The sequence below is a fragment of the Serinus canaria genome, chromosome 4 (genome assembly GCF_022539315.1).
Source record: "Serinus canaria isolate serCan28SL12 chromosome 4, serCan2020, whole genome shotgun sequence".
Lineage (NCBI taxonomy): Eukaryota > Metazoa > Chordata > Aves > Passeriformes > Fringillidae > Serinus > Serinus canaria.
Window position 1 is genome coordinate 11,319,691 of NC_066317.1, and position 24,790 is coordinate 11,344,480.

At 36.8% G+C, this 24,790-nt stretch overlaps 1 protein-coding gene across 1 annotated transcript in view; it reads right to left on the reverse strand.

The window, feature by feature from the left end:
- The window catches only part of INPP4B (inositol polyphosphate-4-phosphatase type II B), a 284,613-nt gene that overhangs the window by 188,167 nt on the left and 71,656 nt on the right, over positions 1-24,790 (reverse strand). The window contains 2 exon segments of the mRNA XM_018922414.3: positions 4,544-4,588; positions 6,206-6,430. Of these exon segments, the coding sequence (XP_018777959.2) occupies positions 4,544-4,588; positions 6,206-6,299 (139 nt within the window). The 5' untranslated portion in view covers positions 6,300-6,430.

The window sequence follows — 24,790 nt, forward strand, 5'->3', positions numbered from 1 at the left end:
TTTGTGTTTGAGCACTTTGACCACCAACTGTGCATTCCACCCTCTTCCCTCATTTTTCTGATTGTTGCAGTTTTCTTGTGGTGATTTGCCAGTTTACTATCAAATACCCTTAAAAGCACAAGTTCTTGAAAACTTCACAATAGTGTTCATCAAAATGCACAATATAATTTATCTTCCATAACTATAACCTTATATATCAGCTGGGCTCACATACTTCACATTGATGCAGCACAGCTACTTTGAAATCAGGAATCCACAACACATTTAGTTAGATCTGGGACTCAAGGGCTGGGATATTTTGGAGAAGCAACCAAGAAGAGCAGCTTCAAAATAAACATATATATATAAGATCTAATACTGCACACTTCAAAGTCATGAGAAAGATTTTTATCAGTTTCACTGATTTGTTATTCAGGCCCAGTATCCGGTTTCATTCCTTTTGCTCTGCTCCTCCTCTCTACCCATCGCCCTGCACAGGCTGTCATATCCTACCTCCTAATGCTTCATGGAACTGCACGCAGAACACAGGCACTCAAAATGCCAAACAGCAAGAGAGAGTTTGCAAAGTTAAACTTAGCAGCAGCTACAAGGTTCAGAAATCACCTACATTTCCAAACAGTCCCCAGGAATATAAAACACAAAAATCTTCATCTAAAGAATGCTCTGACTCCAAAGCTATGTTACAAGGCAGGCACACTCTTGAAAATGCTGAATGAATTGCAGTGGAAAGCTGTAATTCAGGTGAGTTTTATTCTTTGCTGTAACCTCTGGGAAAAAAAATGCTTCATTGCACTTGAAAATAAAATAAGAGAAGGCAATATTTAGACATTTTATGAAGGGAATGCTTTCCAGAGTATTATGGACATAGGATGTTGCAAGGTAACTACCACAACAAAATACAAAACTCTATGAAGAATTTTAATATCATTATTTCAAAATTTATTTATCAGAACTTCAAACACTGAACAGCAGTATTTAGTTATAATGTCCCTAAATAAAACTCATATATTTGGCAGCACTCAAATATTATTTAAAAGCTACATTTTGTTTTTTTTACTGGAGTTTCACTTCTGAATGTTATTTATTGACCGACAAGTGACAAGAGACTTAAACTACAATGATGAGATGCTACAATTTTTAAAATATATTTAAACACATTTGTATATCGAATGATAGAAGCAAATGTCTATTTGCATATATATGTGTAAGTATGCTACTTAACTAATATAATAATATTGATCATATAACAAATATGAACAAAATTACAGGCATAAGCCATTCTTTCAGGGCTAGAGACCAGCTGTATAAATCTAACTGTTAGATTTGCCTTCCAAATTCTAAATGCCAAATACCAGCCTAATGCCTAATCAAGCTGAAATGACTCTACAGAGCCCTAAGATTTGGTTACCCAAGCCATGCACAGATCATAACTGTGGCATTTGCTTGCAGCAAATTCCTCTCCCATCCTTGCTTACCATGCTTTGGTTCATCTCAGAGAGAGCTCTTGGAAGTCCTTGATTACCTGAAGTGAAAGCCAAGTCTTTAATTAGATAAAATCCCTCAAAGGATGGTGTCAGCCAAGCACTATCCTTGGCCTGCTAGCAGCAGTGGTGTTCTCCAGATGCACAGGCCAGGCTGCAGAGTCCCTTCCAGCCCTGCCAGTAATCAGGTGAACAGCATAGGGGCATCTCCACCAGCTGCCGTTGTGAGGGGAATTTTAACTGGTTGGGCCACATATCAGGTGCATCCTTCCCAGCTAAATTGTTCCTATGTTGTCACCGACATGTTTTATGAAAAATCCTTTCCTTAGGATTTCTCCCCTCCTGAGAACTGAGAGGCCTCAGGAACAAACTGTAAACAATTCTTATCTACTGCTGTGGAATGCAACAGGGGAGGTCTGTGATTGGCCCCGTCAGGCTGTTTGCAATTAAGAGCCAATCACAGATCAGCTGTCCAGCCGGTCTCGGTCTGGGAGAAGACCTTTGTTTGCACATTCCTATTCTATTCTTAGCTTAGACTTGTAGTGAAATCCTTCTCTCTATTCTTTTAGTATAGTTTTTATATATTATCTATCATATAATAATAAATCAAGCCTTCTGATACATGGAGTCAACTTTCTTGTCTCTTCCCTCATCCTGGGACCCCTGTGAACGAGGTAACACTATGTCACTCATCAGCAGGAGGTGCCTGCTGTACATTTCTACAAACCAACAGCACAATGCTGGTGACTGGGGTTCTGGAGCTAGGAAGTGTTGGTATGGGAATGTTGATATTCCAGTAAAAATGATAACTGCTAAGAATTTCATTGACTGTTTAGTCACTAAAGTTGTATTCCCCTAATGCAAATGTGTTATGCTTAAATATTTAGTACTATTTAAGGTTCAAGATACTAAGAATCACCTTTATACAATTGCCTGTGTTGCCAAATATCTCTGACTTACAACTCTGGACAGGAGCATCAGCCAAAATCAAGAGGTTTATGCTGCTACTCCTAATTGTTACCTGAGCAGCAGCAGGATCCAGTGTATAAAATCCCTCACAGGGCTGCAATGACTCAATTAATAATGCTGCAGAAAACACCACAGAACATAATTGCCTACTAGAAACAGCCCAACGCAAAACACAAATACTGACACTCTGAGTGAACTGAGATGCATCCAGCACAAGCCCAAACAAGTCTGAAAATGGCTTTACTTTGTTTTTACACTTCTGCCTGCTGGGGCACATTTATCACTGAAAGCAACTCTTCCTGAAGCACTGCTCATCTAATTTGCAGTCAGTGCCTGTAGCACCTTCCTCCCTCTCCAACACTACACCAGAGTCATTGTGAGAGTTTGTTATTGATGGAATGCTGCAATTACTGGCTCTGCCCAAATACTACAGTTACATCACCTATAAAATGTAAACAGAAATGCACAGAAAAGTTAAATCTGCTCTTAATGGTTATTATACCATGGTGATTTCCTGCCAACAGAGAATGAGGCCTTTGTTCCATGCCAGCATTTAACAATTTCTGCAGAAATAGTCTATACAGAAAAAAAACCCCATAACCTACTCAACAAAATTTTTGTAATGCCATAACTATCTAACCTTTAGAAGACATACCAATAAAAAATACACAGATAAAATGTAAGGTATTCTAAAAATGGCTGTATCAAATAGAACTGTGTCTGTCCCAAAGGGCACAGTTTTAAGGTGTCAGCTTTTTAATCAGTGCAGTTGCAGCAGCACACAAGCCAAGTGTAACCCAGTTCCAAGGACAAGGCCAGGAAAGCAGCTCCCAAAATGCAAGGAGCAAAAACAGAACCACAGAAGCCACATCACTCATGCCATCCTGTTTGCTGTGTTTGGAGTTTCTGAAGGACCCTTGTTTGTAGACTATTTAAATTCTCCAAATAGTGCAGTCTAATTGATATTTATACAGTATTCTGCTCACAGTTGTCTGCATTTCCCTCTCCATCTTACACTTAAACTTTTTTGCAACAGATGTTATGAAAGTTTTTATACCAGAGTGAATTTTAACAGACACTGAATAACACTGACTAAAAGTTTCTCAGTGTACAGCTACACAACATCAAATAAATATTCGCAGGTCATAGGGATGTAAACAGTGTAACAAACTTGACAAGTTTTACTTAAGAATCCAGACAGCACATAGAATCAAATATTTGAAAAGTCACTATTTGTGACTGTGTTCTTTTACCATACACAGGATCATTTCAGTTGGCAAAGACCCTGAAGAGAGTCCAGCCACTAATCAACTAAACCTAGTTATCATTCTTATTTCCCACACAGAATTATTGTGTTTAGTGCTTCTACAGACAAAAATTATTTTACTTACTATTTCAAAGGCTTCAAAGCTTTTGCACTGAAAGAACAGTGAAAAGTAGCCAAGCTTGTTTTGCACCGTTTGAGCTGACATATTGTGCTCCTTGGCCTTGTATTACAAATATACCATTACTCAATTAGATTGCTTGATTTACTGAGCAATCTGAATTATTCTGTACCTCTAAATGGAAGGAAAAGCTTGAGCTGATAGAACCCCTCCCTAAACAATTCTGCTACATACTATAACAATATATAATTCTCAAATTCCAATAACAAAGAATACTAAGTATTACTAAGTATAAAATGGCAAAATCAGGTAAACATTTACATTGCCTCCTCACTAAAAAACCCATCACATTTAGATTTAAGTTTGTTTTAAAGCAACAGTCCTGTTATCTGAATATTGTTTCAAAAACTTCAAATTAAATGTCTTTTTCCAAACAAATAGTATTTCAAAAACTACATTTACAAAGGTGTTGGGCACATTTTCACCCTGGTAGAACAGCATAGTACTAGAGAATTCAATAAACCTTTAGCTATTCCAACCAATTAAGAAACTAAAATCAGCATTACAAAAGGCATGCACAGGCACTTCTCCCACCTAGACCTCCATTTTTTTTAAAAAAATCACATGCTACACTGTATAACACTATATATATAAAAACTCCTCACACACAGGCCATTATAATTTCAAAAATTCAAAATTGTATCTTACCAAGACTGAACTCCAGCTTTGGCTCATTTGTGATTCTCTGAATACCTTAAAAGGTCAAGAAAAAAATATTAGAGATAATTTGATTTCCACATCTTGCTTTTTAATACATAGTAAAACTTATACATGCCTATAACTGCCATTGCCACTGAAGTAACATTTTATATTAGAAACTCATGGTCAAAGCAAACTTGGATGAAATACTTGCCTGAAAAAAGGCTACTTTTGAAGAAGAATTCCTTCTTAATAGAAGCCTTCTGTTGCTGGGAAAGTAGGAAAAAAAGCCCAGGTTTTCATGGCTGTGTTACTTGTAAGATTTTCAGTCACAACAACTGACTATATGTATGTTGGGAAAATATTACGTCTCATAAGTAATTTTTAAGTAGGTATGTTACCACATTAAAAACAAGCCCTATGTTTAGTGAAAGTAGGTAGATCAGGTTAATATAGTAAAATATAAACACATTATTGATCTACAAACTGCATAGCAATAAGCCAAACTTTTTTTTGTTGGAGAATAAATACAATAATTCCTCTTCTTACATAGCATGAAGAGGAACAGTTTAATCCACTGTGGAATTATGTTCTCTTGCAAAGGGCAATTATTTTCTTGTGCTAAAATAAAGGAGTAAATCACAGAGATATAACAAGAGAAAAGTAAGAAGCAAGAAGGGACAGGTGAATAACACCTAGTTGTTCACCTGATACATGAAGTAATTGGCTCACAACTACAGTTTCAATGAATTTGCAGAAGTTAAAGTCTCTCTTCTTGACATTTTTTGTACTGTCTTCAGTAAGCATTATTAATTATTGGTCAGTATTGAAGAAATTTTTCAGATGGGATGGACTGAGTTAGTATATGAACTGGAGTAAGATTTTTGTAAAAAAAAAAAAAAATTAAAAACCCACAAACAAAAAAATCACCCCAAACTTATAGCTGTGTCTGCTTCATAAAAACATGATGCTGCTAAGTCTAGATTCACACTGTTCTCATTAGTGTAGCTATTCATTCACATCTGTGTGAGGAAAAATACAGCTGCAGAGCTTAGAAAGGTCAAAAAGAAAAAAAAAAATTCAGGTTTTTTGTTTGTTTGTTTTGTTTTTTAATGGAGCTATAATAAATTTCTGAGTTGAACTCTGCCAGTAGCATATTGGCCTGAAACACCTTAATGAAAATGCTGGCTACAGCATTGATTAAGGGACCGGGCAACTGAAATACAGTCTTCTGACTCCAGTGCACCAAAAACAACTCAACATCAGTCTGCTTTTACATCGCATAGAACAAACCTGTGATACTAGTTTAAGTATCACTAAAGATTTATACATTTATCAATATTATCAGACTATATTTTAAACAGTAGTCCATATAGGACATAAAAGAGGAAAAAAATGCTTTAGTTCTTACGAAGAAAATAGGTTAGAGAAAAAAAACTCAGAAACACAGAAATCACACGTTTGTTCCCCTGAAGGTTATGTGCATAAACAAAAATATATCAGGGAAAAAAATTTAAAGACAACTTTCATCAGTTTATTTCCTCTAAACTGCACTTTGACAAGCAAGAAGCTGAACAGCATTTTGTACTCTGCTTGTGACACTATCTGAACTGCCACAGAGACTGGGCCACTTTTATTGTACCATTCCATAAAATGAGTACATGCACTTACTCGTAAACTGGGGCTCTCCTAGACTGTCTAACTGGGATGAAGGGAAAAACTGTCGTGCTTCATCAGATGATCTCTCCTCCTTGATTTCCATCATCAGCCTCCGGATCTGCTGAATTTTATTCCGTAAACCTTCCGAGTTCACCTCTCCCAGTGCCACAGCCCAAGATTCACAGTCTGGCTTTGATGCAGCTTCGAGGCAAAGATCCGGTTCTGCACTCTGAAACTCTGCACTCAGAAAGCATGAAAGCAGCTCTTAGAGACTGTGATTGGAAAGGGGGATGATGGAAATATTGATGTCAAAGACAATCAAAACCAGTGCACGCACACTTATGTTCATGGTCACAGAACCATGCAGCCCCATCCACCTCTGGAGTCAAATCCCAGCTCCTTCAGAATTGGTGCAGTACTAAACATATCCACAGAGTAGTTCCAAGATCAGTGAACAGATAGCTAAATTAGGTGGCAGAATAAAACCAAAATGGGAAATCCTTTTCCAGCACAGATTCTGCAGCCTACGAGGCAGCCCTCTGAGCTGCTAATTTGACAATGAATTAGATTTAGCAAGGGCAGCAGACAGGGTTCTGTCAGAGAGTGGGATTCACCAGAATTGTGTCCATCATCTCTTCTATTAAAGATCTCCATTATGCTCAGCCTCTCATTCATCCTTGCCGGAATACAATCAGGAACACATGCAGATAATTTAGCATGACATAACTCCTCTGTGAAGACTCAACAGGTTGTATGTGGGAGCTTCTGACCTCATTATTATCCATGTGTCATTTGCTGTTCTGCCTGGAGTCTAATTGTTTAATGATCAAATTTTCTGAGAACAAAGGAAGAAGAAGGGCGGGGAAGCTGAAGCTCCCAAGGAATCCAAGTAAGTAGCAAGGGCTGATCATTTGATTAAGATTAGAACAGGAAGAAAAAACGCCTCTTAGGCATTTAAAATTCTGTAGAATAGATAGCTTTGCAGAGTCACAAATTCAATGAGACATTTAGTGCAACACGCACCAAGAAGAGCAAACTGGGAAAGAAAGAAAATCAATGTTTTTTTTAAAACAAGTTACTAACTAATTTAGAAACATAAAACTCTATAAAACAGCTGTGCTATTGTATTAACAAGGATTAAAGTATTTCATTGGGCCTGAAAATCATTCTAAATCAGCTAAATCAGCCATATATCATATCACTGGACAAAACAGAACACTGAAAGGTTTTCATACTTGGTTTGAAAATCCAAACAACATAGAAAAGTTCTTTTCCATACAATGTGAACTTAAATTTCTTTTACTACCTTGAGTATCTAACCTTGGGCACTTGCACACATGTTATTCTAAGCCTGTTTGCACTTCATAAACTGAGCATCTGCCAGTTACAATAACCTCTGCTTTTATGGTTATGGAGAGGATAAAAGATGAAACCTCAAGTCTGGAAGGCTCTAAAAACTGTACACAAATCCCTGTGGAGGTAAGACAAGCTTTTTTTGTCTGGGCTGGATCTAAGGAAATCCAACTGTGTGACTGCAGAGGCTGGAAAAATGCTGGGTAACATTTCATGTACCAGCTGGACCATAGATTTCATGAGGAAAGACATAAAGTAGAAACATCTGCTTTTGGGGTAGATAAAAAGGTAAGAAGGATTCAAATGCTTGCCTTTAACCCTGACTCAGTCAGAAAAAACACATATTCAGTTCTTGAGAGAAGAATATTCAAAATCTTAGAGAGCTTCAGATGTTCATTAGATCCTGTTTTCAGACAAGATCTTTCTTGAGTAACCAAAATGAGCTCTGCTGTTTGTCCAAGATGACTGAAGAGACAGAAGATTTAGCTGTAAGCTCTCCTGTGATCTGGTACTTCATGTGAGCCATACTTTCATGAAGTAACCTTCAGAAAGACCAGTATTTAGAAGAGCTATTAACTTTTCTGTTGCTCTGATAAGGTCTACACCAGCAGAGTGTTCTATTTCCTCCTGTCATTGACATCAATGAGTCAGAAGTCTGTCATATTTCATAGCATTTTGGAGCTACTAGTGGAAAAAAAGAAAAGGGAAAGGGAAAGGGAAAGGGAAAGGGAAAGGGAAGGGAAGGAAGAGGAAGAGGAAGAGGAAATAATAAACCAGAATCAAGATAAAATTAACTAATTCACTTTAATTTAAAAAATTAAACATAAAAGAAAAACCAACCAAACAAAACTTTAAAAACTGAACAATAAAAAAAAGCCACCAAAACGCACACACACACAAAACAAACCACAAAGTTAACATCTGCTTATAGCATTCAACCTTTAAAAGCACAAACAATTTTAATGAAAGCAGTTTGGATATCCAAAATACCTTAGGTGAAAGAAAAGCTGCCAGAGAAACAAGTAAGCAGTTAACAGCCAAAATACAAATATATCTAGGTGTACTCCCTTTATCTTTAAATGGAAATAGGAACAGTAATCTTGCCTTGAAATATCCTACCCTTAGCTTGATAAAAAACATCTGCTTTGGGAGGAAATCTATGTTTTTCAATACATGAAATCATGTTATTTTTATTTACCTCTGTAAAAATCAGATTGCCAAGCTCAAAAAGCATACTAAATTATCATTAATATGCATGGAACCAGAAATTGAGAGTGAAATGCAGTAGGAGTGGGCATAATTCTAATCTAACTGATGCTAGTTTTGAGATGTGGAAATTCATTCTAAGCTATCACTTCAGAACACTACAGTCTGCTCTATTTAGTTCCTTAGAGCACTCTGACAGCTAAGTTAAATTCTGAAAAGCATATGACAATGCCTGGAAAATACTCATCACTGCAAATGTAAAAAGGTTCATTCTGCAGTAAGAATGAAGATATCAGTAGGTATACTGATACCAATATACCTGGTATCAGTAGGTAAGTTACCCATTTTCCATTCTGTTTCAATGCACATAATCACAGCATGGTTTGTGTTGGAAGGGACCTTAAAGATAATCTAGTTCAACCCCTCTGCCCTTGGACAGGAATACCTTCTGCTAGACCAGGTTGCTCTAAGCCCCATCCAACCTGGCCTTGAACCCTGCCAGGGCTGGGACATCCACAACTACCCTGGGTAAACTGTGCCTGTCCCTCACCATCCTCACAGTGAAGAATTTCTCCCTAACACCTAAACCTGTTCATTTTTAGTTTAAACCCATCCCCCCTTGTCCTATCACTCCATGGCCCTGTAAAAAGACCCTCTCCAGCTCTCCTGTATATCCCCCATTAGGCACTGGAAGGTTTATGTACCAAAAGTCATCTTGCCAGAGGAAACACAACATGAAAAATGCATACTGGTAAAAAAGTCTGTTGCAATAAAGGGGCACACAGGTTTATTTATGTAATAAAGATCATAATCTCTCTGCTTTTTTTTCCTTCAAATAGTTGCTGACTAATATTTTAAATCAGCTGCATACAGTACTTCCTAACAAGCTCAGACATTTAATTCCAAATATCATTAGGGGGAACAAATTGATATGCATATTTCCCAAAATGAAATTAATGGACCCACAAATGTAATGAAGGCCTCAAAGGAAGAGCAGATATATCAGAAGAGCTATACAAATAATTAAATAAAAAAATTCTACTCCATGTTTTATTAAAATATTAACATTTAAATAAATAAGAGCTATATTAATTAATAACAATATAAAGAATACACCTAAATGCTGTATTATTTCATAGGTAGAAAAAAGCACTTCATACTTTCCTGCTAAGAAGTTATTGTAGAACACAAGCACCCTGCGCTATACTGTTACTGCTGAAAGGAGTTACCATGACTAGTTTTGGAAAAAACCTTACCTTTTGCAAGCATATACTGCTGACCTCAATAACAGTGCTAGTTTGTAGTCCTAGTTTTATTGCTGTGATATCATTTTTGAACAGGATGCCAGGTAAGTTTTAAGAACATAACACGTTAAGAAAAGTTGCTACTTGTGAATCTGCAATAGCAGAACAATAATCCTCCTCTTAAAGATGGACATCCTCAGTGTTTCCAGTACATAAACCCAGGGGAAAACCTTCAAAAAACTAAACACACTGGTTTTCTTTTCAGAACAAACTTTGAACTTAATAGTACTTGTTGGAATCCAAAATGTAGGCAATTCTCAAAACTTTGGGCCTGTAAGCCAAAGCTTAGAATTAAACACAGGATTTGATCTGAGACCTTGGAAAAGGCTTCCAAACTTAAGTGCTAGAAGCAAGAATATGGATTTATAGTTTAAAGCAGAGACACATTAAGCTAAATGGAGGAAAGTTTAGAGTTTTTAAGTGTAGTAGTGTAAGTTTGTGCATCATAACATGATTGGCTAAGAAAGCTTACACTCAAGCATGAGTCCATAAGACAAAATATTTAAGGATTGAGACAAAAGCATAATTATCCTTGTTAGCAGTGTTATATTGGTTTATAAATCCTTAAAAGGTCTTGTAACTAGAGGTCTTGGGACCATCTGAGCCATGCAGTGAAGATCTGAGCCGAACTCACTCTTCCTGCCTATGTACAAAATAAGAAAAATAAATCATGCCATCAAAAGCAACTCGGAGGTCCCATCTCTAATTCCTTAAATATTCCTCAAAAATACCCACAGTACTAAACTGAAAGGAAACGTATATATCACTGTATCTCTATCTCTCACTGCTCCTCCTCATTTCAGTATCAGAGACTCTACAGAAGGCAAGACCTGAGGATATCGTCTGTTCACCAACAACTCTGTGCTTAAGCGGGGTCTCAATGAGACTTTCTTCCACGAAAGTCAGCATAGAAAGTTCTGGTCCCACAGGACTTGTGCTGCTCAAATAAATAACTCAATGCCCCTACTCTGACAGACTGACATCGAAAAAGGGAACTGCACAAACAGCTGACACATTCCTAGCGGCACTGGAAAGTCTTTTCTACTCTAATCCATCAGCTTAAAACCAGAAACTGTTGTATATTGATGTTAGTTCCTTCATTCTCAGAAAACTTTTTCTTCTTTCCATTTTTTCATAACAAAATTTAGTCTTCCTAAGTTTTTCAATTTAACACTATTAGTTGCCTCTTTTCCCTCTAAATACTTATATAGGTCAGTTGTTTTTAAAATGAAAACAAATTTCCTGCTAAAAATGTCTAAGTGACATTACTCTGATTTTTTTAAAGTATTTTATTGTAATTTTAATCACAATCTTTTACACAGAAACTTTGGTTTCTGTTAATTCACCAAAAAACTTTAGGCAGTTATTGGACCTGATTCTTGTCTTTCAAAAGACTGCAGTCTAATGGAAAAGTTTTTAAAATAAAAACATAATAAAATAAAAAATACATTTCCACTTTGATTTTGCATCTTATTCACTTGTTATTAACCTTCTTTTTTTTAAAGAAGATTTTATTGGTTTATTTTACTAAACAGTTAAAGGTGACAGGAAGACTGATGCTCTTTGGCTTGCTGTATTTTCCTTCATGAGAAGGAAAATAAGCATAACAAATGTTGAACAGGACAAAGAAGAAATTACTGGAATAATTCAAATTAATAAAATATACAAAGCCCATGGTCAAAATCCACAATGACAGCCTTGACTTTTTTAAAGGATCACTATTTTTCCTCCTATGCTAACATGCAAAGTAAGAGAGTTCAAAAAGCTTAAAGGTTGTCTGTCTCTTTTCACACACACCAGCAAAAAAGTAATTCTCAGCTCAGCTGCTAGCTCAGCAGAGGAAAAGGGTTAAGAATACCAGTGAGTCACTGACTCTAAAATATAAAGCACCATCACAGATAACCACCATAGGCTGTAACAAAAGTAAAATGAAAGCTTTGATACATAAATTATATCCGCAGTATATTTCTAATACAGACATCAGAGGCTTTTAATTCACAAAGTTGTCTGAATTCTATATGCTGATGAATTTCATGTTCAAATTAGTAGTGATTAAATCATCCCATGGTTACTCATGATGCTATGTTAATCTTTCTTTGGAAGTTACATTTTCAATCAAAGATAAAGTATTTAATTAAAATTTTTATCTTCAGTGATTTTGCAATGCTGGAATAAACTTACGTAAGTTACTATTATAAGCTCCATTTAAGTCCCCTACAGAGCCTCACTAAGAGTGTATTTGAGATTAATATAGCATGGTGCCCCAGGATGACTACTGCAGTAGAACACTATTTCTTCTCGTACCTGTCACCTTCCACATATGCCACACTGCTTATACCCATTCATTAAATACCACAACTATACTGGAAGCAATGCAAACCACACAAATATTTCAATACCACGTTGGTATCTAAGATCCCAGAACAAATACACTGCAGCATTCACTGAAAGTTCCCAGGGTGGACTTTGCAAAGCAGTGGACTGCTTTTGCTGAATGGAAGCAGTTCCTGTCTCTGGCTGGACTGTCAGTCTGCCTTAAATAAGGCAGGATTCTGAGATCTCCTTTCTCTGCCTAGGTCTGCAACAGAAACCTTTGCATATGCCTCACTGATTGCATCTCTAAAAAAGGGAGTGATCCTGACCTGTCTTTCCAAGCCACCACTATTGAAACAAAAGTCTCCAAGTTTAAGTGGTTTGCATACTACAAATGGCAAAAGGGAATGTTTGCTGTCTTAGAGGTATTCCTACGAACAGGCCCCTTTTTTATCATTTTCCGTATTTACTAAATTCACCTAATATGATTTAGATGACCGACCTTGTATGAAATCTCTGTTTTCTTCCTTTGCTCCCTCCCACCCTCCTCACCAGCCCTACCTGGATGTTACAGCTCTTACCTCCCTAACTCTCACTAAGGGACCATACACAGTGAAGCAATACAGTGTTTAAGGAATCCCTCTTCCTGAATGACAGAAGAGATCAAGAGAAGGCAGTGCCTGCATGCTGTCTCTCACATCTGGTTTCATTTCACTGTGCCTGTGTTTTTTCTTGGGGACATTCCCAATTTTGCACTGTACACCATCATGTGGAAAAAAGGAAGCAGAGTTTTACATGCACAAGGCATGTAAACAACATAGTGGTCAACTTCAGACTGCTCCCATGGTCAGTTTAAACATCGAGTCACAGAGCTCCTATTGCCCTATTTCAAGGAAACAAAACAGTGACCCAAAGACCACCCTGTCTTGCTAATGGTGACCAGTTCCCAGTAGAAGGGCACAAAAAGCCATCAGCCACATGCAGAGTCAAAGTTCACCTAACAAACCCTTCTCTGTCCTTCCATGGTCCACTTGGAAATCTTCTGAGTTAGGCTCCTTCTCAAGCACTCGACTCGAAGCCCTGACAGGATTATCTACTTTGACTTCTTCCGTACAGCCCTCCTTTTTCACGGCCCACAGTCCCCAGAGGTAATCCGCAGCTCCACAGAATCTCTAGAAGTTGCATGAACATATCCTTATTTTTCCCTCCATACCTACTCCACTGCCCTTCATTATGTTCTCTTCTTCAATATCCCAGTCAGTCTCCATTTCTCACTCTTACAACTCCTAGGATTCAATCCACTAGTCAGAGACACATGGAGACAACTGGGCAAAGACTCTCTCCAATGCCCCTTCACTGTTCCAAGCTGAAGCTTGCAAGATGAAGAAAATGTCCTTTTACCACAAGTAAAATCTCACAGCCTCTCTTGGAGCTTCTGCTGTGCTGTGGCACAACTCTCCTCCATCAGTTCCACAAGAAATTTGACATTGTGAGCAGGTATGTCCTCCTATCCTGCTTTCATCTGAATCCTTTAAAGTCCCAGATACACATTTTATAGCTTTTTTTGGCTCCCAATAGCCAATGGATCTAATCTTGTGACAACACAACTAGCTTTTCATGGTCAAAGCCCCAACTGATAAAAGGCCTCTCTTCCTAGTTCCTGAGTTTTGCTTTTCTCCCCCATTTTGTCTTCTGAATTTCATTTTACCCTACACTACATGGACTCTTATTTCACTTCTTTTAGTATTTTATCCTCATTCTGTACACGGTATATAATTTTAATTTGTCTTCAGTTTTGTTCTTATACCTCATAATAGTGCAGCTTTTCCATCCAACAATCATCAACCAGGTAGTCATCCTTGCTCTTCAGCATGGGAAAATTGCCAAGTCTGAAATACATTTCTCCTCTGTCTTGTCTTTTCCTCTACCTTGTTTGGTCATGCCCCAGGAATTCATCATCATTTGCTGACTCTGTTTACCTGGAGTTTCTTGCCCTGTCTCCTATCTTCCCCTTTAATATGTTTTTAGAGGATGCACAGAATGCCACCCTTATGCCTGGATCTTACTGAAACACCATCAACCTTCACAACTTGATTTTGGAAAGTCTGTCTCTCAGCTAGTTCCTAATTATACAAGCTTATTTCTTCCTCCATACATATTCACAGGCTGCTTTTTCTCCACAGGCAGCCTGAAGTGCTTACTCAGTATCCATTGTTGCCTAAGTCCCCAGACTCTGGGCTTAAAACCTGCCAGTGTCGCTGCCACAGAAACTGTCCTGTTTGCACGCTTCAGAGCTAATTGAGTCCTGTCAGCAAGTACAGCTATATTCTGGATTCAGTTCAGCAGCATTGTGTTCAAGCATTGTAACACAAGTGCCAGAAGGGAACTGACATAACTGTATTCATACTCATAAAGTTGGGAATTCTATGAATGAGCTGGTCTCATTGAAGGCACAATTAGAAAGTCTCAATTTGAGAGTCAGTGGGAAACATTCAGCTCTTATAGTCAGGGAAAGCAATGCTTCCAAGCCCAGAAAGAAGTACTTTTTGATGCAGTGCCTCAACTCCAGGTACGAAATATATTATTTTGTTCCCTACAAAAGATAAAGGATCTGAGCTACTCCCCAGAATACTACCCTAATAAGGATAAAATCCTTATTGAATATAATTTAAGTCACTGCCTTCTCAAACATGATCAACCACTATGAATCACTTCAGCAGGTGATGACAAAAGTCAGCATAATTAATGCAACACTTTCTTAGAAGTGGGCTGGAGATTTTGGCACATAAAAAGAGGATAAGAACTTCTACAGAATTTAAATGTATCCATCAAGCCCACAAATGCAGCCTAAATTCTTTACCTCTGGTCTTAGACCATCACAGCTAACAGAAAATGGCAAATTGTTCTAAGGACTTCAAAACTCTGCAGAGGTATCAGAAAGAATTCATGTCATATAAAAATTCTAATACAATGGCTATTTCAGTGGCTTTTGCAGAAAAAACTGTCAGCACTTTCTCCAAATAAAATCATTCCCCTAAATAAGGATTCTGATTTACATGAGATAGCTATTTTTTCTGCTGTTTTCCACAATTTTAAGAATGAAGAATTGGTAAGAGGTAAGAAAAACAGAAAACTTGTAATTTATTAGGGAGTTTAGCAATGATCTTATTGAAGAATAAGATGCACTGACTATGCATCAACATAAATCCCATCCTGTACAAGATTTGTGACAAAACAGAATCTCAAACTTCTACTTATTGACAGAGGAAGATGGTGACATGGCTTTCACATGATTTTACCATTTTCTCTGTAGGCATGAATTCAGAGACCACCAGTATTTAAATATATGCATCAAACAGACAGCAGCATATATTTAAGTTAAATTTCTAGCAAAATTCCAATGCCTGGGTGACCGGGGTTTTTTATTTTCATTTTTGTTGGCAGAAATAAAAGCATCACACAGAACACATTGAGATATGTCTTAATTACTGAGAACTATTGAAACATCTGTTTTATTCCTGAATTCCACTACCCAGAAGCACTCCAGGAGTACCACTTCAGAGGCATCAGAACTCTGAAACAAAGACAGCAAAACATTAGGATTTGGAACCTGACTGGGAAGTCTTTCTGTTTGGCTGTTCACACCTGAAGTGACATGGAGATACAAAGACAAGAAAGCATAGAAGTAACTAGGCAGATGGATAAAGGCATTCTTTAATTACTGATCTGTGCTTACTTCAGATCAATTGGTTACAAAATGAATAAACTGCAAGAAAAGACCCTACAGGAAACTTTAAAAAGTAACTTCAGAGGGTTTTTGTCATACTTCTGGTATTCTAAAGTTTAGATGACACCTCATTCCTAGGCAAGTCAGGCAAGCCCAGCTCATTCAAACGTTCATATTTTCTAACAAGGCAGAATCAAATGTCACATTCTATTCAAAGACTAGGATATTTTCAAGTGAACAAAATATCACATAATTTTACAGAAGGCATTTCTCTTCCATTTTTATTTGAAAGCGATTTCTTTAATAGCACTTGAAATTTCAAATATGGTCTCTGGCTATGAAATTCAAATGACATTAAATGATATGGAAGTATTGCTGAATGCAATAGGATACAAATTACCACTATAATTTTTTGTGAGTGCTTTGCAGACAAGAAGCAAACTCTTCTAGTTAATAAGATGACTCATATTTCAGAAGAGAGAAGCTATCAATCCCTCCCTCAGGATTAATATTTTTTCCCTTAAAACTCTTATTATCCATTTTTTTATCCTTAACATCTGGTAATAAATAACCCTTAGACTATGCTCCCATATACTCCCTTCATACCAGGTTTCCAACAGGAATTCACAAAGCTCATTCTTAACTTCAGTGAGATTCTGCAGGGATTAATGCAAATGCTTGTTTTAGCACTCCTTCCTCAGGTAGTACTTTATCCCAAGTGATCCTAAAGATAAAATCTTTTTCATATTGTGCAGCAATTTTACCAAAAGCCTGAACTTTAGTTTAACATATCTGCTACTTATTGAAGGACTTCATAAAACAGTTCATTTTTACAACACCTGCCTAATATACCCAAGTTTTCTTGTCTACCCCTTTCTGTGTATCTATGCTGCTTTATTTGGCCCACCAGAACAAGACTCAAACTTTTTGCCAAGTGTTTCAGGTTAATTTTCAAGTGGATGTCTTGATCCTGCTTTTCTCACAAAATGACCTTTTACTTACATAGTGATGCATCGTCTTTCATCATCAAAATTGTGACAATTCAATACAAGAAGACTGAAAGGCTGACTAGAAACAGAACACATAACATTTCAGAAAGTCTAGAAAGGATTTCCTTGAAAATTCTATATTTATTCTCTCTAACCTTTTACCACTTACTAAACGAATACTCCAAACGCAGTTATTAAACACAAATCAACACCCAAAGAAAACAAGAGGTTAAAATAAAACAGAAGAGTATGAAAAAAGCTCACAATGTTGTACTGAAGTATGCCAGAATTCAAGGGACAAGCTGTAGAACACTAAGAAAAAAACAGGCTTATCTAGAAACTACTTGTAAACTGATTTCTTCGAAATTCAGACTTGTCTGGTCTAAAAGGAACATATTGTCATGCAGACAAAAAAACAGCCCATCTGATTGTTTAAAACAAATAGAAAAGGAAGAAGTAGTGAAACAATGCAGTGAGTTTTGATAGTAACTCAAGTGCTATGTTGAGAACTTTTTTAGTTATAAAATCCAGCAAGTCTGTGGCAATACATGGCAACCAGCAGCAATTCTCAAGTGCTGTTGAGCGAGGCATTGTTTGAGGATCTCCCAGGTCTTTATGAGCAAGAGCTAAAGTTTGTTTGGGAAAATAGGCAATAATAGCCCTACAAAACAAACAGCAGACTAATTAGGAAGAGTTTTCCACTGCAATGATCCCGGTAGCTATTTTAATTCTTTACATTTCAAAGCCCTTGAAACCAGATAACCCTTCCTTGAAAAGTAGATAATGCAGGCTCATTCCTTCAAGAGCTGGCAATCTTTCAGTGGAGATATGACCAAGACAGAAGCATGAGAAGTCCCCAGACTTAACATTCCCTCCAAAACATGTAACTGTTGTAACTGGATATATATGTCAGTAGGCAAAGAAAAGCAACTCCCTGTTACTCAGTTTTGAGGTGAGCCAGGTGTTTGGAAAGACAAAGGATAATGAATGAAAGCTTCCATGTAGTTTTCTATAGTCACCAAGACTGAAAGACGTGGTGTTTTGATTTGTACATGAATGACAATGTGTAATACAAATAAACTGGCAAGCAGGCAGCAAAAATAGCTTTCAAACAATTCTCGAGAAGATGTCTCAGTGCAGTCTGAGACTCACAATGCAGTTGACATACGACAGCAATTGCAAACACAAGAGAGAAGATGATTTCAAGCTCTCTATATTTTAAGCCCCCAGATGCTGCATCTCAAGAGCCTCTTTAGAGACAAGTTACTCCCCTCTCTGCACCAGTGGAAGCTGGAATGAAGCAATGCTGCAGCTACAAATGAATGTGAATGCTCTTCCAAGATCCACAACACAGACCACTGAGCAGAGGATGTTTATTTACTTCTTCTGTACCTAAGAGAAAACAAAAAGGGAAACAAGAAAAAGGGATGAAAGAGCATAAGGCTGCCAGAAAATAAAGAACCTGTTGCTGCAAAACATTCCCACATCCTGACACAAACCTGAATAAAAAATCCTCAGAATTGCCATTATGGCAGACTTTTCATCCTTTAGATGAGCTGTGCTGTGGCCTGTCACACAAAAAGCTTATTTATTTACAAATTAAATAATAAAATTGTAATCAAGGAAACCATTATGCATGTCTGATAAAGGATCAGCTTTGTTTTTCAAAACCTGAAGAGATCCAAAATTTCTCTTATTTTAGACGCTTAAAATAAGCTCATCTGGCTATTATCTTACTCTTCTAGGTTTTCTTTTATTAAAAGGGCACATTGTAATGATCTGGTCTTTATGCATAGAAAATATGATCAAAATCAGATCTGTACCACTGTGTTAAGGAATAATATATTAGGGGGTTTTGCTCCTGCCATTGGTATTATTCAATAATTGTTATAAAAACTTACTGAATCAAGTCAAATGCCAAACAGCAACTAGACAAACTCTTACATCTTTCTCTAAACACTGACAAACTCAACAGGCACTCCACCACCATCCCAGATCGGGAAATTGTTTTAAAATAGTGATTTGAGGAGACAATTAAATTACTTCTAAATCTGAATTAAATATCTCAGTGAAACTGCTAAATAAGGGTCACCAAACCTAGAAAATTAAAGCACTGAAAAACGTTTGAATCTGTCAAAGAGAACATCACATTTGAGCCATTTTTGCATTCCTATAGATCTGATTTGATGTACCGCTGTGCCATTGCAAATCAATTTTACAACAGGAGATTTGGTCCTGGAGGCAGGGCAGGGAACCCACTGATAGGTACATCAAGCCAAGAACTAAGCTGACAGTAAAAATTAGAAGTGACATTCCAGGTAATTCCTTTGTATTAAAACAGTAAGTAGAAAAGTAAAGCTATAGCACTGTAAAAAGAACACAACAGAAAGTAAAAATTCTTCTAATAAGACATTATTTAAAGCCTCCCCAGTCAGCTGGGTGGTGTGTGTGTGTGAATATCCCAGTTTATTTCTTTTAAAAGCATATATTCACAAATTTGAAAAAATAAAATCAAAACCCTGTAGACTAGGGATGCTACATACATGAAACTATTTGTGTTTTTTCACATCAGTTATTTTATCTGGTACTGGCAAATCAGACTACTAGTAGCTCGATAATGCAGGTATGTACATGGGTTACACTTTTGACAATGCCATAAATACACCGCCACCTACATCAGATATTTGGGCATTAGCACAGATGATGTTCATCACTCCACAGATAAAGTACAGCTTTATTCTAGAATCAACAAGAAAAAAAAAGGAACAGGAATTATGGGGTAATATCATTCACAAACAGAAAAGCTAGTGGCTTTAAATTTATTTCAATACATTTCTATAGCAATATGTACATTACCAAAGAGAGTAAAAAAATATTTCTAATTTTGAGATATTAACAAATTACTCCATGGCAATCACAAACATTAATTTGCAGAATTAAAAACACCCCTTAAAATGCTAGCAAGCAGAATTCAACAATTAAAAATCTCCTTCAATATTATATATTCTTCTGCCATAATAATATCTCCATCCTGTGTCTATTAAGTAATGAGAATCTGACAACCCAAGCTGTGTGATAAGGAAAAATGCAGTTGCTTGGCTTCTGATGAGGTGCTTCAATTACTCCAGGCAAGCTGTAACCTTGTAGTTCATTACAATCACCTTTACAAACTGCCAGCTCAAAGATGCTCAAATCATGTCTTACAAAGCATGAGCTGTGATTAACCCATCATGCAATGCTATGAGATCCCAACTTCAAGCTGACAATATAATACCACCAATCTGCATTCACTCTGCAAAACGTTGACTTACGTCACTAAGCTCCGCAGAACACGAGACTACCTTTAAGAGATCACCACCTTTAATAAAAGTGAATGCATAACCAAAAGTAGTTTCCTTTTCAGTTTCAAAATGTATTAGTAGTAATTATAACGCACAAATACACTTTTACTTTATTGATGCCCCACATTCAATCGGTTAATTATTTCAAGAAATAATTCCAGAAATAATTCCAGAAATAATTCCAGAAATAATTCCAGAAATAATTCCAGAAATAATTCCAGAAATAATAATTCAAGAAATATTAATTCAAGAAATAATAATTCAAGAAATAATAATTCAAGAAATAATAATTCAAGAAATTATTCAATCAGTTAATTACCCTTCCCACCAGAATTTATTTATATGCATTTTAGATACTACTTATTTTAAGTTTTTCAAAGTTATATTCTGGTGTAAGACTCCAGTGATGTATCACAACACATACCTTGGATAATTAGTGTTTTTTTAGCAGAAGTTCTCCCACTTCATTCTACACTTTCGGCAGTTACATAAAATACGTGGTATTGATCTCTGCTCTGTTCCCTGTAGGTTGCCTTTTTATATCAGAAATGTTAAGAAGCCCTGACTACAGCTTTGCCCACAGAGAGATTGCAGTAATCCTGGGAAATCTGGTATGTCTGAGCATGTGCATACTTGACATAAAACTGATACACAGTGTTTCCAGGCAAACTGCTTTATCAGACCAAAGACCCCTTATCCTGCCTATAAATGACTTAATGAAGTATCCAAGGAAGAGGAAAAGCAGAGCAAACAGATGCAGTCCTCTTTCAGTTCTCCTTGCTTTTCAGATTGGGATTTTTTCCTCAGATGCCTTTTCCATTCACTTACTCTCAATAATGGTCCTTGAGAGCGCCTCATACTTTTTCCAACACGTGTCTACTTTTAACATCTACAGGACATTATGGCAAGCAATTCCAGTATTTCCACTATCCATTCCATGAAAAAACACCTTCTTTTGTTTGTTTGCAATCCAGTTTCCCCAACTTCATTTAACATCACAGTCGAAGAGACAATAAACCATAAATCCCTATGTCCTTCTTAATGCTTTTTTTTCAGATTACTATCAGAGACCACCTGGGTCATCACCCAGGCTGAAAAGTTTTATCTTCTCACTCCTGTTGTGATGACTCTACCAGCCCTCCTTCTGAAACTTTCCCAGCACCTCTATGTCCTGTAAAATGAGGGGGAAATAACTGCAGGTGGATCTTCACAGACAGAGCTCTTTGCTTTGTTCTCTCCTCTCACAACATCTCCTAATACTGAATTTACTTTTTGACCACAACTGATCATTCATCTGACTTTTTAAGAGAAATATAACTTCCTATAGATCTCATTTTGGGGCAGAAAGGCAGGAATTGATGCAAAGTCCATTATTTTGATGGAAACTTATAATCTTTCTTCACAAGTGTAGCTTCACATTTACCGATGTTGACTTTTATCTGCCACTTAATTGCTAAAGGTTTAGACTTGTAAGGGCATTTTATGACTAGTCATACTTAGCACCCCATCTTAACTATTCAGCAAGTAACAGAATTTCTCACCTCAATGCCTACCTTCTTTTCACCATTTATGCAGATGTGACAGCACCAGGCTGTCACAGTTCCTAGACCTGATACTATATTCAACTAGTTACTTATTTAAGTGGAAGTGTAGCAATGTAGTGATCAGCATTCTTTGCATCAGAAGGTGAGAAAAAACTATATTGAAAGGCAAATGAAGAATCTAAGCATATAAAGTGAACGAAAATAGTTGCTTTTATAACTATTTCCCATGAACTTTTGGAAATGAAAGATGTTTTCAGGAATCACAGAGATCATTGATTTAAATGATGCACAAACTACATGTATAATTAGTCGAATACATTTAAAGTATGAACATCACAAGTGACAACACAAACTGTAGCAAAATATGGCATTCCAAAAATACTTCAAGACCAGAGAAAAACAGGACCAAACTGCATTCTACTTGTTGGTCTACATCCATGTTGTGCAAATTACCTCTGCAGAGAACTGTACTTTATTCAAGACTGAGCTTCATGAACCACAGAACTCCAAAGAGAGCCTCAGGATGGAACACTTCCTATCAAAATACCCTTTTTAACCATTCATGCATTTTCTCCCAAAGTGAAAAAAGAACCCAAATTCACTACATGCTACCCACTTTTTGCACAACTTAAGGATAAAAAAAAAATGGAACAGAAAGATTGCAAAAATTAAGTGGTTTGAATATTTTAGTTATAAACTGCAAATGTATCTTGTGGATGTATTGTAGAGACAACTACTTCTGCTTCCTTGGACTGCCCACAGTGATGTTCATTTGAAAGCAGGCTGTGATTTTCCCCCACACAGCCCCTAAGCTTTAATCTTCTGCACAGTGCTTTCAGAAGTAGCAAACAGAATATTTTTCAGGATGACTAAGACTCATCATGCTAAGAGATGGATGTGTAATTAGTTGTACTCCCTAAGAGGATCAGAAGTCATCCTAGCAGACCTGTAAACTGTCACCAGGCCCAATGTCACTAAACACCAACTTCTGAACAGAAAACCAAATAAGAGAAGTACTTGAATTCCTCTTAGGCTTCTTCATGTTAAGTTCACCATTCCTTCTCCAGCACTTGCTTTTCTTTTCCTCTCTTTTTTGGAGGTAAAGAAATGATAGCTCTTCAGGCCACTTTCAAATGCAATGGGGCATAAGAATCTATGTCAGAGTCAGGTACACTCTGCCTTTAATCTGCACATCTGTGTGTTTTGTAAGAGCAGTAGAATTAGACCCTTAAAATATAGCAGAGATATATAGAGAATATCATGTTTGAGGAAAAACAAAGCAAAAAAACCTCAGACCACAGCCACAGAAATAAAGATGATTGGTTTTTTTTTATCTCTCGGAGAAATTTCTTCTCATTATTCCCTTGCAACAATTAAGTCACTGGGCATAAAAGGCAGAGTGATCAATTTATGTGTGGGCACTCAGAGAAAAACCATCTAGGTTATAAGCTCTCAATTTAGAAAGCTTACATCACTCTATTTGAAATGAGATTAATTAAACTTCATCAATTTTAGTTTAAAAAATAAAAACATCACCCTTCACTACTGATTAGCAGCATTATTTCAGACATCTTACTGGCTTTCTGGTGTTCAGGATTACATCTCGGGAACTCTCTCATGAATTAAAGCATTCACATGGTTGCAGGACTTTGGTGCTTGGGAAACGGGAGAAAAATGTTGTAGCAGCAAGACTAATGTTTAAGATTAAGGTAATATCAAAGGATATGGTGAAATTTGACAAATAATAAGCTTGCCCCAATTTATTCTTAACAGACAAATTTGTATAGAGATTTTAGAAAAACAAGTGCTTCAACTCAAAAAAATCGCTGCTTTGCTTTACTAAAACATCATACATTCCTATTTTGGAGTATTTGTAACAACAGTAACTAAGCATGAACAAATATTTAGGAAATAAGCACATTGATGCAGACAATTAATACAGGACAAAACCAGCCAGATAGGACACTTCTCATAAAAGAACTGGTTCATCTCTGAGCTCTCGACCATCATAAAGGGAAACCTACACAACATTTCTCAAATCTGAGCTTTGGAATGGAGGATGCAGTTTCACAAGGAACTAAACTGACATAATGGCAAAAATTCATAACTCTGCTAAAATACATCCAATGGGCCTTAAAATAATAATTATAGGCCTCATGTGATCTCTTCCCTCCACAGTCAACTCCTCACATTCCACCAGCTATAAACTGCCTGACCCTTAGGAGGCAAATGCTTTCACATCTCTTCATTCCACCAGGAATATACTGTCTACTTTTCTCCTGCTTCCCCTCCCAGGAGCTACTTTCTGTTTCTGAGATGGCAAAATTATCTCTATTTAACACTTAGAAACAGTCTTCACCTTCTATTTAATTTTGAATACTGATGTTTTGATTTCCTTAGCAAAAGCATTTGTGATCAACAATGTGTCATGTCTCAGCTGCATTTCCTGGTCTAATAAACCCCACAGCCTCCAGCTACTGATCTTTATTGTGTTCTTCCATCAGATACATGACCATTATCACTCTTCAGAGTAACATGCACAAAAAGAAAAAAGACTAATAAGCCCACAGAAAAATGTTCTAGGAAGGGTATTTTTAGCAGATAGGAAAGAAAGATCAATAGGTGAATTGATCTTGCTCACAATAGTGTGTGAGCAAGTAAGGCACCTACATGTTTGAGTAGGGACACCACTGCTTGTTTAAATTCAAACTACATTTAGCAATTAAATGTGCAGTTCAAATGAAGTTTTTAAAGGTACCTAGCAAAGAGTAGCACTGGGGTTTCTAATTTAACAGAAATACTTTTTAAAATAACGATGAG